This window comes from Hydra vulgaris, chromosome 10 (assembly GCF_038396675.1).
Source record: "Hydra vulgaris chromosome 10, alternate assembly HydraT2T_AEP".
NCBI lineage: Eukaryota > Metazoa > Cnidaria > Hydrozoa > Anthoathecata > Hydridae > Hydra > Hydra vulgaris.
This window is the reverse complement of record NC_088929.1, coordinates 51003264-51019538: the sequence shown is the minus strand read 5'-3', so window position 1 is coordinate 51019538 and position 16275 is coordinate 51003264. Positions and strand designations below refer to the sequence as shown.

General features: G+C 29.2%; 1 protein-coding gene across 1 annotated transcript; it reads right to left on the bottom strand.

Annotated features, from left to right (window-relative positions):
* Positions 1–12605: 12605 nt before the first annotated feature.
* LOC136086442 (zinc finger MYM-type protein 1-like) lies at positions 12606–15370 on the bottom strand. Its single transcript, XM_065808738.1, has 3 exons — positions 14565–15370; positions 14362–14435; positions 12606–12664 (listed from the first exon to the last, which is right to left on the bottom strand). The coding sequence occupies exons 1-3, from the start codon at positions 15368–15370 to the stop codon at positions 12606–12608; spliced, it is 939 nt and encodes a 312-aa protein (XP_065664810.1).
* Positions 15371–16275: the final 905 nt, after the last annotated feature.

Here is a 16275-nt window from a genome sequence, read left to right as displayed (position 1 = left end):
TAAACCAGGATGTGGAGTATTGTTTTGCACATTGAGTCCGTTCACTGTAACATAAGATCTTAACCCCATCATAATAGTGGCATCTACTTTCTCATCACTCTTATCATCAAACCCTCGATGCAGTGCTAATGGCATAGCACTTTTAATAAGAAATCCAATTTTAATACATGCTTTTTCTAATCCTATAAGTGTATTGTCTAACGAATAAAATAAATCCGCATCGCTAATAGAATAAAACGCAAAACGGCTAGGATTTAATTTTATATTATTAACTTTGCCGACTACTAATCTAAACAAATAATACCCGAGGTAATCGAATATTACTTCAAAATTAACTGCATACACATCATCATTTTTATTAAAGGTAAATTCTTGTGGTAATATCCAAGTAGACCATGTGCTATACTTATGCTTATATATAGTCTCTCCAATATGGCAAACAACCTCATCACAAAATTTACTACTAAAAGTATTATTATTATAAAAATGAAAAGGTTTATCGGTATTTTTAGCCCATTCACATAAAGTATAGCACTTAGTTTGGGTAGTATTTTTTAGTCTTAATGTGTTATCACCAATAACTGCAAGATGATTTGCAGATTCACTAAAAAGTGACCTAGCTATAACAACTTTCAATTCAGGTATAGACAAGACGGCTGTATCTTGAATAAGAGCAGGATGTAGCATTGAAATATAAGCGACTTTACAATCTGATCTAATCATACTTTCAATAACATCTTCTGATGTAATGTCGTAACATGAATCTATACCCTTCATTACCATCACAATGCCATGAACAATTTTGTATTTTATTAAAACAAACCCGCTCGGTTTCTAGAGTAGTACCCCATGCCAAATCATAATCATCCTTCAATACTAAAGACGGTAAAGACGGTTCAAAAAGGCTTTTTCTTTTCTTGTTCTGTGTTCTTGTTTTGTTGTAGGAGTTTTCTTGTGTTTTTTTTTTTTAACTATTAAAATCAATTTCTACTTTTGATCCTGCAGTAAGAATATGCTGCAAAACAAATAACTTTTTTAGTATACGCAGAATCATAGTTTCATATGTACAATATATATTTACAAAAATCTATATTAATATGAAAGCACACCAGAAATAGAATGTTATATTTCTGGTGTGCTTTCATTTCTGGTGAATGTTATATATAATAGAATGTTGTATTTTTTCGCATGTGCATAAAGTATTAGCGCTACACATAAGAAAGTGTCTAAGTCTATACCAACTTGAAAGGGTGACAACAGTTTCTTTAACATTTACACCGTTAACTAAACCGGAATACGCGTCTAATAAATCTAGATAAACGATATTTACACGTTTATAATTCTTAGTTATATTAATAATATAATCTAGATCCCAGAAATCACAATCATTTATAATAATCACCCTATCGAACCATCCAACAAATGGTGAACTAGCAGGCATTAAAACAGGATAGTCGTCATCACTATCGACGAACGTTACAGGATAAACGTCGGGAAAACTGATTAAAAATTCGTCATGTAAATATGTTATAATGTTTTTACCATAAAAATTCATGAGCCACCGCTCGGATTATAGTATTGCTAGGTAAATATGCATCATGTTTCTTCTTCGTTTGAACGTAATTACCAAATGTACCTGCTTGTCTGTCACTGTAGTATATGATATCGTTTATACTAACAGTTTTTCTAGTCAAACTGCTCCATCTTAACAAAAAAAATTGTTTCGCCCCATAAGAAAATGCATCAAACCAAGAAAATCTACCATCATAATGCATATTGACTACTGTGTTATCTCTGCTTAGTTCTTGATGAGAGCTAACTATCCTTCTAAACGCCTCTATACATTTCATATCAGCTAGAACTAAACCAGGATGTGGAGTATTGTTTTGCACATTGAGTCCGTTCACTGTAACATAAGATCTTAACCCCATCATAATAGTGGCATCTACTTTCTCATCACTCTTATCATCAAACCCTCGATGCAGTGCTAATGGCATAGCACTTTTAATAAGAAATCCAATTTTTAGACATGCTTTTTCTAATCCTATAAGTGTATTGTCTAACGAATAAAATAAATCCGCATCGCTAATAGAATAAAACGCAAAACGGCTAGGATTTAATTTTATATTATTAACTTTGCCGACTACTAATTTAAACAAATAATACCCGAGGTAATTGAATATTACTTCAAAATTAACTGCATACACATCATCATTTTTATTAAAGGTAAATTCTTGTGGTAATATCCAAGTAGACCATGTGCTATACTTATGCTTATATATAGTCTCTCCAATATGGCAAACAACCTCATCACAAAATTTACTACTAAAAAAAAAAAAAGTATTATTATTATAAAAATGAAAAAGGTTTATCGTATTTTTAGCCCATTCACATAAAGTATAGCACTTAGTTTGGGTAGTATTTTTTAGTCTTAATGTGTTATCACCAATAACTGCAAGATGATTTGCAGATTCACTAAAAAGTGACCTAGCTATAACAACTTTCAATTCAGGTATAGACAAGACGGCTGTATCTTGAATAAGAGCAGGATGTAGCATTGAAATATAAGCGACTTTACAATCTGATCTAATCATACTTTCAATAACATCTTCTGATCTAATGTCGTAACATGAATCTATACCCTTCATTACATCACAATGCCATGAACAATTTTGTATTTTATTAAAACAAACCCGCTCGGTTTCTAGAGTAGTACCCCATGCCAAATCATAATCATCCTTCAATACTAAAGACGGTAAAGACGGTTCAAAAAGGCTTTTTCTTTTCTTGTTCTGTGTTCTTGTTTTGTTGTAGGAGTTTTCTTGTGTTTTTTTTTTTAACTATTAAAATCAATTTCTACTTTTGATCCTGCAGTAAGAATATGCTGCAAAACAAATAACTTTTTTAGTATACGCAGAATCATAGTTTCATATGTACATATATATTTACAAAATCTATATTAATATGAAAGCACACGAGAAATAGAATGTTATATTTCTCGGTGTGCTTTCATTTCTGGTGAATGTTATATATAATAGAATGTTGTATTTTTTCGCATGTGCATAAAGTATTAGCGCTACACATAAGAAAGTGTCTAAGTCTATACCAACTAAAAGGGTGACAACAGTTTCTTTAACATTTACACCGTTAACTAAACCGGAATACGCGTCTAATAAATCTAGATAAACGATATTTACACGTTTATAATTCTTAGTTATATTAATAATATAATCTAGATCCCAGAAATCACAATCATTTATAATAATCACCCTATCGAACCATCCAACAAATGGTGAACTAGCAGGCATTAAAACAGGATAGTCGTCATCACTATCGACGAACGTTACAGGATAAACGTCGGGAAAACTGATTAAAAATTCGTCATGTAAATATGTTATAATGTTTTTACCATAGAAATTATGAGCCACCGCTCGGATTATAGTATTGCTAGGTAAATATGCATCATGTTTCTTCTTCTTCGTTTGAACGTAATTACCAAATGTACCTGCTTGTCTGTCACTGTAGTATATGATATCGTTTCTACAGGACAGTTTTCTAGTCAAACTGCTCCATCTTAACAAAAAAAAATTGTTTCGCCCCATAAGAAAATGCATCAAACCAAGAAAATCTACCATCATAATGCATATTCACTATCCTAAGTTATCTCTGCTTAGTTTCTCATGAGAGCTAACTATCCTTCTAAACGCCTCTATACATTTCATATCAGCTAGAACTAAACCAGGATGTGGAATATTGTTTTGCACATTGAGTCCGTTCACTGTAACATAAGATCTTAACCCCATCATAATAGTGGCATCTACTTTCTCATCACTCTTATCATCAACTCTCTACTCAGTGCTAATGGCATAGCACTTTTAATAAGAAATCCAATTTTAATACATGCTTTTTAATCCTATAAGTGTATTGTCTAACGAATAAAATAAATCCGCATCGCTAATAGAATAAAACGCAAAACGGCTAGGATTTAATTTTATATTATTAACTTTGCCGACTACTAATCTAAACAAATAATACCCGAGGTAATCGAATATTACTTCAAAATTAACTGCATACACATCATCATTTTTATTAAAGGTAAATTCTTGTGGTAATATCCAAGCAGACCATGTGCTATACTTATGCTGTTATATATAGTCTCTCCAAATATGGCAAACAACCTCATCACAAAATTTACTACTAAAAGTATTATTATTATAAAAATGAAAAGGTTTATCGGTATTTTTAGCCCATTCACATAAAGTATAGCACTTAGTTTGGGTAGTATTTTTTAGTCTTAATGTGTTATCACCAATAACTGCAAGATGATTTGCAGATTCACTAAAAAGTGACCTAGCTATAACAACTTTCAATTCAGGTATAGACAAGACGGCTGTATCTTGAATAAGAGCAGGATGTAGCATTGAAATATAAGCGACTTTACAATCTGATCTAATCATACTTTCAATAACATCTTCTGATCTAATGTCGTAACATGAATCTATACCCTTCATTACATCACAATGCCATGAACAATTTTGTATTTTATTAAAACAAACCCGCTCGGTTTCTAGAGTAGTACCCCATGCCAAATCATAATCATCCTTCAATACTAAAGACGGTAAAGACGGTTCAAAAAGGCTTTTTCTTTTCTTGTTCTGTGTTCTTGTTTTGTTGTAGGAGTTTTCTTGTGTTTTTTTTTTTTTAACTATTAAAATCAATTTCTACTTTTGATCCTGCAGTAAGAATATGCTGCAAAACAAATAACTTTTTTAGTATACGCAGAATCATAGTTTCATATGTACAATATATATTTACAAAAATCTATATTAATATGAAAGCACACCAGAAATAGAATGTTATATTTCTGGTGTGCTTTCATTTCTGGTGAATGTTATATATAATAGAATGTTGTATTTTTTCGCATGTGCATAAAGTATTAGCGCTACACATAAGAAAGTGTCTAAGTCTATACCAACTTGAAAGGGTGACAACAGTTTCTTTAAACATTTACACCGTTAACTAAACCGGAATACGCGTCTAATAAATCTAGATAAACGATATTTACACGTTTATAATTCTTAGTTATATTAATAATATAATCTAGATCCCAGAAATCACAATCATTTATAATAATCACCCTATCGAACCATCCAACAAATGGTGAACTAGCAGGCATTAAAACAGGATAGTCGTCATCACTATCGACGAACGTTACAGGATAAACGTCGGGAAAACTGATTAAAAATTCGTCATGTAAATATGTTATAATGTTTTTACCATAGAAATTATGAGCCACCGCTCGGATTATAGTATTACTAGGTAAATATGCATCATGTTTCTTCTTCTTCGTTTGAACGTAGTTACCAAATGTACCTGCTTGTCTGTCACTGTAGTATATGATATCGTTTATACTAACAGTTTTTCTAGTCAAACTGCTCCATCTTAACAAAAAAAATTGTTTCGCCCCATAAGAAAATGCATCAAACCAAGAAAATCTACCATCATAATGCATATTGACTACTGTGTTATCTCTGCTTAGTTTCTCATGAGAGCTAACTATCCTTCTAAACGCCTCTATACATTTCATATCAGCTAGAACTAAACCAGGATGTGGAGTATTGTTTTGCACATTGAGTCCGTTCACTGTAACATAAGATCTTAACCCCATCATAATAGTGGCATCTACTTTCTCATCACTCTTATCATCAAACCCTCGATGCAGTGCTAATGGCATAGCACTTTTAATAAGAAATCCAATTTTAATACATGCTTTTTCTAATCCTATAAGTGTATTGTCTAACGAATAAAATAAATCCGCATTGCTAATAGAATAAAACTAGTTGGCTAGGATTTAATTTTATATTATTAACTTTGCCGACTACTAATCTAAACAAATAATACCCGAGGTAATCGAGTATTACTTCAAAATTAACTGCATACACATCATCATTTTTATTAAAGGTAAATTCTTGTGGTAATATCCAAGTAGACCATGTGCTATACTTATGCTTATATATAGTCTCTCCAATATGGCAAACAACCTCATCACAAAATTTACTACTAAAAGTATTATTATTATAAAAATGAAAAGGTTTATCGGTATTTTTAGCCCATTCACATAAAGTATAGCACTTAGTTTGGGTAGTATTTTTTAGTCTTAATGTGTTATCACCAATAACTGCAAGATGATTTGCAGATTCACTAAAAAGTGACCTAGCTATAACAACTTTCAATTCAGGTATAGACAAGACGGCTGTATCTTGAATAAGAGCAGGATGTAGCATTGAAATATAAGCGACTTTACAATCTGATCTAATCATACTTTCAATAACATCTTCTGATCTAATGTCGTAACATGAATCTATACCCTTCATTACATCACAATGCCATGAACAATTTTGTATTTTATTAAAACAAACCCGCTCAGTTTCTAGAGTAGTACCCCATGCCAAATCATAATCATCCTTCAATACTAAAGACGGTAAAGACGGTTCAAAAAGGCTTTTTCTTTTCTTGTTCTGTGTTCTTGTTTTGTTGTAGGAGTTTTCTTGTGTTTTTTTTTTTTAACTATTAAAATCAATTTCTACTTTTGATCCTGCAGTAAGAATATGCTGCAAAACAAATAACTTTTTTAGTATACGCAGAATCATAGTTTCATATGTACAATATATATTTACAAAAATCTATATTAATATGAAAGCACACCAGAAATCATAAAAAATACGGATCGTAATCAACTCAACTTAAAAACTACCTAAATTAAAAAGTCGACACATTTTCTGCAATGCTTAGTGTATGGGTTAAAATATAATTAATTTATTAAGATGGTTTAAAAATACTCACATTCAAAGATGGAATGCTCTGTCTTTCGCTTTAACACACACGATTAATAAGTTTAAGGAGTCCATTTTTAGGGGTAATTTTTTTTTTTTACTGCATAGTTTTGCATTTATTGAATAGGCGATTTTGTATCAATGCTAACTGAAACGTATAAAAGAAAATACATGTCACTACTGAAACATTTCTTATTTTTTAATTCCAACAGGGGCATAAAATACTTATCTTTAACATACATGCCGCACTTACACAATCCTTATGCATTGTCTTTATTTAAAGGTCATATTCCGTTAATGTTTGACCTCCTGAACTAGAATCATCCATAGGCCAATTTTTTATCTTTTCTGAAATTATTGTGTCACAGTTTTTTATTTCCAGAACTTCACTGTCACAGAACAAATAAACAATTAAGTAAACGTGTAAACATTTAAGGCTTATGCTAGTGCATTAAACAATGGAACCATTAGCAATAACAAAAGCGCAATCCGGCAGATCAGTAAAACTTTTTACAGAGTTCAAATGATTAGTAGTTACTGATCGTAGATCATTTAAGTAAACAAAATATTTCTACCTGTTTTAATTCATCTTTTTAATAAACCAACATATTTTTGAACTTAAATGCAGAAAATGAGTTTAAAGTACCATACTTTGTTTCAAACGAAGCTAGATGAAGTAACACATGCACATTATAGACCATAGATCTTTGGCTAAATAATTTATGCATAAATTCTACGAATTTTTTTAAGAACTTTAGATGCAATAATATGAGAAGCAAAACATTCATCAGAAGCCAAAACATACAAGCTGAAGTGCAACCTAATAAAATGGTAATAATACCGATCTGATGGTAAATACTGATGAAATTCTGATGATAATACTTCCTTATATCATTGGTTTCAGCGGATAATATAATAAGTAAATGTTCTGAATGTCTACAAATTAAATGCAGAAAAGGTACTTTAGTAAAATATAATGTGTGTAACTTTTTCACCACACCTTGGAGTACCTGATGCGTATATTCTGGAGGACATGACAATTTCAGTCCACTTAATTGAGGAATATCCAAAGAGGTAAAGGAAAGGACCACGCTGAATATTTTCTGATATATTTTTGTAACTTTCATTAGAACGAGGTGTCATTTCTGATCTGTGAAAATAATACGATTCTTACAATACTTACTTTTGATATTACAGTACCCACTCCCGTAGTCTGCATTGTGATTAAAAATATTTAGAGCAAATGAACGTGGAGGTGCATTGCAAATAAAATCAACATCAGAAATAACCATTCGCAGTCCTATTAAATCAAAAGGTCAACACCCAAAGTTTGCAATTCATTAATCAGCTGTTTAAAATAAAAATTCAAATTTGGTTTTTCTACACCACAGTACAAGGCTAAAGGAAGTGTACCAATAATATTGTAATCCCTAAATGACATTAGAAGTGGCCAAAAAGAAACTTAAGATGATTTAAAAACGGGCTAACCACCTCGATTAAAAAACAGCCGTTTTTTAATCTAGGTGGTTTGCCCATTTTTTCACCAACGCACTGTTGCCATCTTTATTTTCTAACTTTAACTGTAAATAACGATGGTCCATACAATACAATTGTCTTTCACACCAATATGATATCAAACTTTTTTTTTTAATTCATTTTACCTAATTTTGAAACTAGTTGTAGGTTTCTGACGTAACTTAGATGTTTGATAACTTTAAAAGAGCTTTCATAGCATTTCTAGTCAGATTATATCTTAAATAAATGTCCAAAAGCTTTCGATTTATGTCGTAGCACTTTGATGTCATGCAAATGTCATCGACCATATCAGATGACTCATCTGAACCAATTACATCGCTAAACTCAATTGAAATATCATTATTACAACTTGCATTACATTTATAACTATCAAGTATTTTATTTTCCAATGACTTAATGCTAGTATTTTTAATAAAGATACTTTTGCATTTTCAAAACTTTTTGACGAGCTGTTCTTAACGGGCTGTCGAACTAAAAAATTAAGTTTCATATTTGATAACGCTATATGTATATGTATATATATATATATATATATATATATATATATATATACACTGTGTGACAAAAGTTATCGTACACTTTAAAAAAATTACTAACTCTTAATTTAGAATAAAAGAAAGGCAAGGAACAAGTTAAAAACTTAATAAAAACTATTTGATTTATAATTATTTAAACAAAAATTGAAAAAACAGAACAAGAAAAAAATTTTATTTTAATATCTTGATAAAAAAGCAAGAAAAGTAACAAAAAGAAGGTGACAAAAGTTATTGTACGCTTTCAAAATAGTACACTTTGATAATTTTATGGGAACTAAACTTATATTTTAGTATTGTGTATTTTGTCCTTTAGCTTTTACAACAGCAGCAAGACGTCTTGGCATCGATTCAACGAGTTTTTTTGTAATAGACGGATTGATTGATTCCCACGTCTTTACAATTTGGACTTTTAATTGTTCAATGGTGTTTACACCTGTTCTATCTATTCGTCTATCGATTTCATCCCATAAATGTTCTATTACATTCAAATCAGGGCTTTGAGATGGATGATTTTGTATGTCCCAACCTTTTTTTTCCATAAATTCCATCACATCTTTGGCCTTATGTTTGGGATCGTTATCTTGAAGAAAAACGAAGTCATCACCAATACCAAGATTACGTGCTGATTGTTCAACATTTTCTTTAATAATACGTTTATAGTAATGTTTATCCATATTTCCTTCAAAATATACTAAATTTAGACTCATCTGTCCATAAGACTTTATTCCAGAATGAGTCTGGCATATCAATGTACGTTTTAGCATAGTTTAATCGAAGCTTACAATTTTTATCACTAATACAAGGAACCTTTCTTGAAACGCGACTCACTATTCCTTGTCTTTTAAGACTTCTAATGACTGTTTTTGGACTAATTTTAACCCCCAAATCGTTTTCTATTTTGCAAGCTAAAGTTTTGGCACTTACAAAACGATTTTTCTTGATTGTGGAAGCTAAGCTTCGTTCAGCACGCTTATTCAGTTTTTTTGGACGACCACTTCGGGGCAAATCATCTAATTTTCCTGTTTTTTTGAACTTGTTAATAATTAAAGAAACTGTGGATTTTTTAGAATAAACAATTTTTGCAATACAATTTAACGATTTTCCTTCATTCCAATGCTTAATTATAAGCTTACGAATTTCTACAGTGGTCTTAACCCGTTTCGAGCTCATTTTACTTTTTTTTAACCAAAAAATTCATTTAAAACAATTGAAAATAATCTTAAAGTGTTTATAGTTTACTTTATTTTTAAAAATGTTTGAAAAATGTTGGCATAACGGTTTGGAGTTAAATAAATATTAGTGTACGCCAAGTGTACGATAACTTTTGTCATCATCTTTAACAATTATATATATACATCTTTACAAATATATATATATATATATATATATATATATATATATATATATATATATATATATATATATTATATTATGCATAATAATTATTACATTATATATAAATTTTATTATTTATAATTAACTGACCACGCTCATATACCATCTTACCATCATCTTATTTCCACATGTCTGTAACAGTGCGCCTAAACTACAGCTGTATAAAAAACTATCGACATTACGTTTTAAAATATAGATAGCTAAAGAGCTGCGATATGTAGCAATAAAATAGCCATCAACTTTTTGTTATCTTTTAGCTAGCTAAAACGCTACTATATATAGCTATCGACATTTCGCATTCAAATCGATAGCTAAAGAGCTGCGATATATAGCTGTCGTAATAAAATCGCAACGTTTAAAGTTTAATTATGATTGTCAATAAATTAGCATTAAAACTGAAAATCGAATTTTTTACCTAGCAACATATCGTAACAAAATCGATAGCTATAAAGCTGAGATATAAAGCCATAAAATAACTATAGATATTTTGTTTTGTTGTAGCTAGCTAAAAAGATAAGATGTAGCAAGCGTCAGATCGTAAAAAGCTGCTGTCTACAAAAACCGCATTATGTAGCTATCGACTAGCTATAGATATATCGCTATATAGTAGCCAGCTGAACAAATGCGATATGTAGCTAGTGTCATATCGTAATAAAATCGCTGTCTAAAAATATGCGAATTATTTATTTTTGGCAATATAGAACTAAACTTTTTTTTTGACTTTGAATGGTAAAAAGTAATCACTAAATATGCGACTGTGGTTGTTAGAAATAAATTTTTCACGTTTTATAGCAACGATCCACTTTTTTTAGGTCGCTTTTATTAATTGGAAATTTATAAAATGCTTTGTTGTCGTTTTTCATTGCACTATTTGTGCAACCTGAGACAGCTTAAGAATTAACCATGATTTATAAAATTTGAATGTTATAAATTACATAATATTTGATCTAAACAATTGTGACTTACTATATTTTAAATTTGCTCCCCGTAATTGTCAATTTTGTTTTTAAAAAAAATACGCGGAAGTTAGACATCTAGTTAATCCTAATATATCATTGCTTTTAAAACTTGTGCCTTAGAACGATGTTTATAAAATTTAGCATTAATTTGCGTTTAATGAAAGCAATACATGATTAAGTGTTGGTTTTTGACACAAGGTTTTTTACAGTCTATGTATTATTATTTATTCTTTACTATTATTATTGTTATAATTAAATTAAAGCTAAAATATTTAAATAACATTTAATGGTTAATTTTTCTATCGTTATAATAATATCCATTCATTTTATATTGATGGTTTATTCATTATCATTATCATACATAGTTATAACTTAATAACGACCTTATACTTAAGTAAACCAATTTAGTTTTATAAATATTGCAATAACAATTGTTAATCATATTTGAAGTTATAAATGGTCTTTGAATAGATCTTCTGATAAGATGTCATCACATGTTACGCTAATGAGATCAGTATGATATCAAAATGAAGTCACACAATTATCTCAACTTGAGGTCAAATATGATATCATAACATGAGGTCTTTATGATATCAAAAATTTATCTCATCCTGTACTCAGAATTTGATATCATACTGTGAGAAGTTCATGATATGATGATTATATTAAGTTGAGATCACACATTAATATCACCCCGAACGCGAACTTTGATATTACACTGTGACATTTCTATAAGAAATATATTCTTTGTATCTTTATGCTAAATTTATTTTTTTATCAAATGAAACTTAGATTATTTATAAAATAATATTATGCTGCAAATACAATTCCATATAAATCGATTACAAATATATAAACTTTTTTATGTACTATTTTTATATTTATTCATTTTTATATTTACTATTTTGTATTTACTATTTTGTATTTACTATTTTGTATTTACTATTTTATTATTCAAATTTCCTTTGATTAATAGTAACATATATATTGGAATTATAATTACAACATTAGCTACATTAAAACTATAATATATTTATTTATGTAAATATAATAAATTTATCCAAATTTATTATATTTCAATAAATCGTAGATTTAATGACGCTAATGTAACGTAATTATAATTCCAATATATATGTTATAAACAATCAAGAAAAAATTAATTACCAAAATAGTAAATATAATATCAAAATAAATAAATATAAAAATAGTATATAAAAAATTTATATATATTAAATCTATTTACATGGATTTATAGTTGCAGCATAACTTTAATTACTTTGCAATTGTAATAATAAAACTGAAATTACAATTATAATTCCATATTAAAAAATTGAACATATATTAATTTAGTTTAAAATAAATTTACACCATATATTTTTATTAGAATATAATGATGGTATCAAAACTAAAAAGAAAAAAAAAGTTATACTTCTTATATTAAATTATATCAACATTGGTGACATAAGAATAGTATGTATTTTTATTTTTAGTTATGCTATTATTATTAGGGTTAGGGTTATTATTATTATTATTATTATTAATACCTATTATTATTATTATTATTATTATTATTATTATAGTTAATACCTTAATAAACCTCCTTTGGATGCCGACGTCCATTAGACGTCCGCATCCAAAGGAGGTTTATTCTCTTCTCCGTGTACTACTTATACGCATGCTTGAATATAAAATATTATTAAAAAGGTTAAATAAAAATAGTTTATAAGTAGTCAAGAAACTTAGTCGTAGTTATCGTATATATGTATAAATAAATATACACACACACATATATATATATATACATATATATATATATATATATATATATATATATATATATATGTATATGTATTTGTATATGTATTTGTATATGTATATTTATATATATGTATATATATATTTATAAATATATATATACATGTGTATATATATGTATGTATATAATAGTAGTAATAGTAGTTACTGCTGTGCTGGACAAATCCAGTGAGTGTGATATGACAGTAGTTATGTTTGATTGCTACTCAGCCAACCAGGGGCGGGTGCAGAAAATTTTTTGGGTACGTCCAAAAAAAAAAAAAAAAGTTCCTCTAATGTTCTGAATTCTAAGAACATTTAGGACTTTAAGATTATGGTGTAGGGGGCCCATCCCCCATGGATCCTGGCCGATACCCTATTATAAAGTTAAACGATTACACATTACTGTTTCAAATTTATATATTTGTTATTTAAAAAATTCTTTACATCAGGTATTATAATATTATAATGAACAGCCGTGATGTAATAGCTGCATGTTTCAGAAGCAAGTTATTCCTGGTTCAAAGAAAGCTTTGGTAAAGAAGGAGGCACGAATTTCCTAGTAAATCCTCTTCAGCTACTCTCTGTGATAAGACTGTTACAACTAAGGGCACCTAAAAACAAAACAAAAAACCAATCAATATGAAGTTATAAAAAATATATTTAGTGTCACATTCTAGTATTCCAGTTAGCTTAAAAAAAAATTGTAAACCCATCTTCATTCTTTTCAACCTTGCTGATAAACAAATCTAAAAAAAATAATATCATAACATTTGTAATCATAACACAAAACTTTAAAAGAATGAACCGCAACAAATATACACCTGAATAAACAGCAAATGATACACCTGAAGGTAACAGCAAAAAACATTGTATGCCAATAATTAGTTTATGCCAAATTATGTTTTATAAAAATGTGTGGCTATGAAAATAACCTTTTTACCTAGCGGTAATGAATTTTTTTTTTTTTAATTTTTTTCCTTTTTTTATTCTTTATTATTTATATATTAATTTTCTATTTTTTTTTTAATATTTATTTAAAACTTAATCTACGATTATTAATTGTAAATTTATCAATAACTTTTTCGATATCTATTACTGACTCTATAAATATTCATCAAAGCTAAACCATTTAAGTGTTCCTCTACCATTGTGCTTCGCGTATAATATTTAAGTCGCCGAAGCGAAGAAAATGTACGCTCACATTAACATGACGTTCAAGGAAAGGTAGCAAGTAACTGTAGAATAATTTGTATGTTCTCAAAGCCAGGAAAATTTATTGTTTTTAAAGTCTCAGGGGGACATTACCTTCAAAATTTAACCAATAAGCTTCCCATAGGTCAAGCTCACCAGGTAAAGCTAGTGGATATGGTAAATCTACCCTGTAAAATTCACTAAAAGTTACTATACATTCTTTCTAACTAGTGTCACGAGAACTTCGAACTTCTGAAATCATTTTAGTAGGAGCTAGGACAAGCGCTGTATAAAATTTTATGGTAGTGTTGTCAAACCTTGTGCCTAGTTCAGTACTCAGATGGTCTAACAAAGGAATTGTGATTGCTATTTTAAAATAATCAAAAACACATTCCGAAGAATCATTATTTCTGTTTTTTGAAATAAATGAAGTTCTTGGCTTAGCTTCAGTAACATTTAGCTCATGGGCTATTTTTAGAGCTTGTTCATAGCACATTTGATGGTGTTGATCAGCTATACTTCTAAGCGAAGATATAACATCTTTTAATGCCCGAATAAGATTTAAACCATCATAAATATCATTACTCTTTGACTGCAACATTCGTGTTACTGGAAGAGTAATGTCAAACACATTTCTTGTTATACATAAAGCAACAATAAAGTCAAAACCTGTTATTAACTTCAGAAGCGAGGATGCACTGGAAGACGTTGAGTGATTAAAACTCTTATTAACATTTAAAGACATTTCTTCAATACAAGAAACCAAAGGAATAAAAAGTTCTTGAAAAGTATCCAAACCTTTAACTTTTTCTACCCAACGTGTTCTGCAAACATCTTTCAGTTTTTTTTTACCAGCAACTGGAGCAGTTCTTTCAATGTGATCCTCTAAATTTTGTTGCCTTGTAGGTGAAAGATTAAAAAAGTATGATACATCTATAACATGCGCCAGAAGATTTTTAACATATTGAACATTGCATGATGCACAAATAGCTAAATTAAGTCTATGACTGTAACAATGATCATATGTAGCTTTTTTATTAAGATTTAAAACACGAGATGATAACCCTTTGGTGTGTCCAGACATTGCCCCAGCACCATCATATGTCTGTCCTCTACAATTCATGATATCCAACGAAAAATCTGAAATACTTTTTAACAAAACACTAAATAATCCTTGACCAGTACCACCGTTAGTGCAATGTAAGAAAATAATAAATTCTTTTCTTATATTGAACTTGGAATCAACAAATCATATTATAAATGATAGTTGTTCTTTATTATTACTGTCTGAGGCTTCATCAGCTATAATAGAAAGATACTTAGAGTTTTTAATTTCTCCAATTATTGCGTCAGTAACAACTTCTCCACAACACTTTATTAGTTGATTTTGTGATGTCTTAGATATGAAAAAAGCATTTTGTTGATGATACTTGTGATGATCTTCAAGAATTTTATCACGTAAACCTTTATTTCTGCAAACAGACTTATTTTTTTTGCCAAATACATGTTTTTGAAAGTAACGAGAAGCATCATTCCAGCGATCATAAGGCTTACTAAATAATCTTTCAGCTAAACTACATTCAGATGGAAAATTGTGCCCAAAAAGTACACATGGTAAACAGAAAGCTCCATCAAATATATTTGAGTATGTAAGCCATGGAAATTTTTCTATCCCTATAAATTGAAAACTTCGTCTATTTTTATTTTTAAGAAAAATAAATTTCTTACTAGGAACAAAAACAGATTGAACTAAATTTTGAAGTTCAGAATTATTTAAGGTTTTTGCAACATTTAAATAACTAGTATAGTTAGAAACCAAATAACCATTATCGTAATTATTGGAGGGTAAAGAAAATGGTTCACAAAAAGTAATTTTACTAAAATTGAATAAAAAATAAATCTATGCTAGTTTTTAGATGAATGACTAGAAACTAGCATAGATTTATTTTTTATTTTTTCTTGCAAAAGATTACAATCTTGATGTTTAGATTCAACATAGAAATTTATTTTAGTCTGTAACTTTTTGCC

Coding starts and splice junctions, on each gene's coding strand:
- LOC136086442 (XM_065808738.1), bottom strand. CDS start 15,370: ATGAATTGTAGAGGACAGACATATGATGGTGCTGGGGCAATGTCTGGA. Junction 14,436..14,564: donor AGTACTGAACTAGGCACAAG/GTTTGACAACAC, acceptor TGAATTTTACAG/GGTAGATTTACCATATCCAC. Junction 12,665..14,361: donor TTATTGGTTAAATTTTGAAG/GTAATGTCCCCC, acceptor TTTTCTTTTTAG/TTTTGATACCATCATTATAT.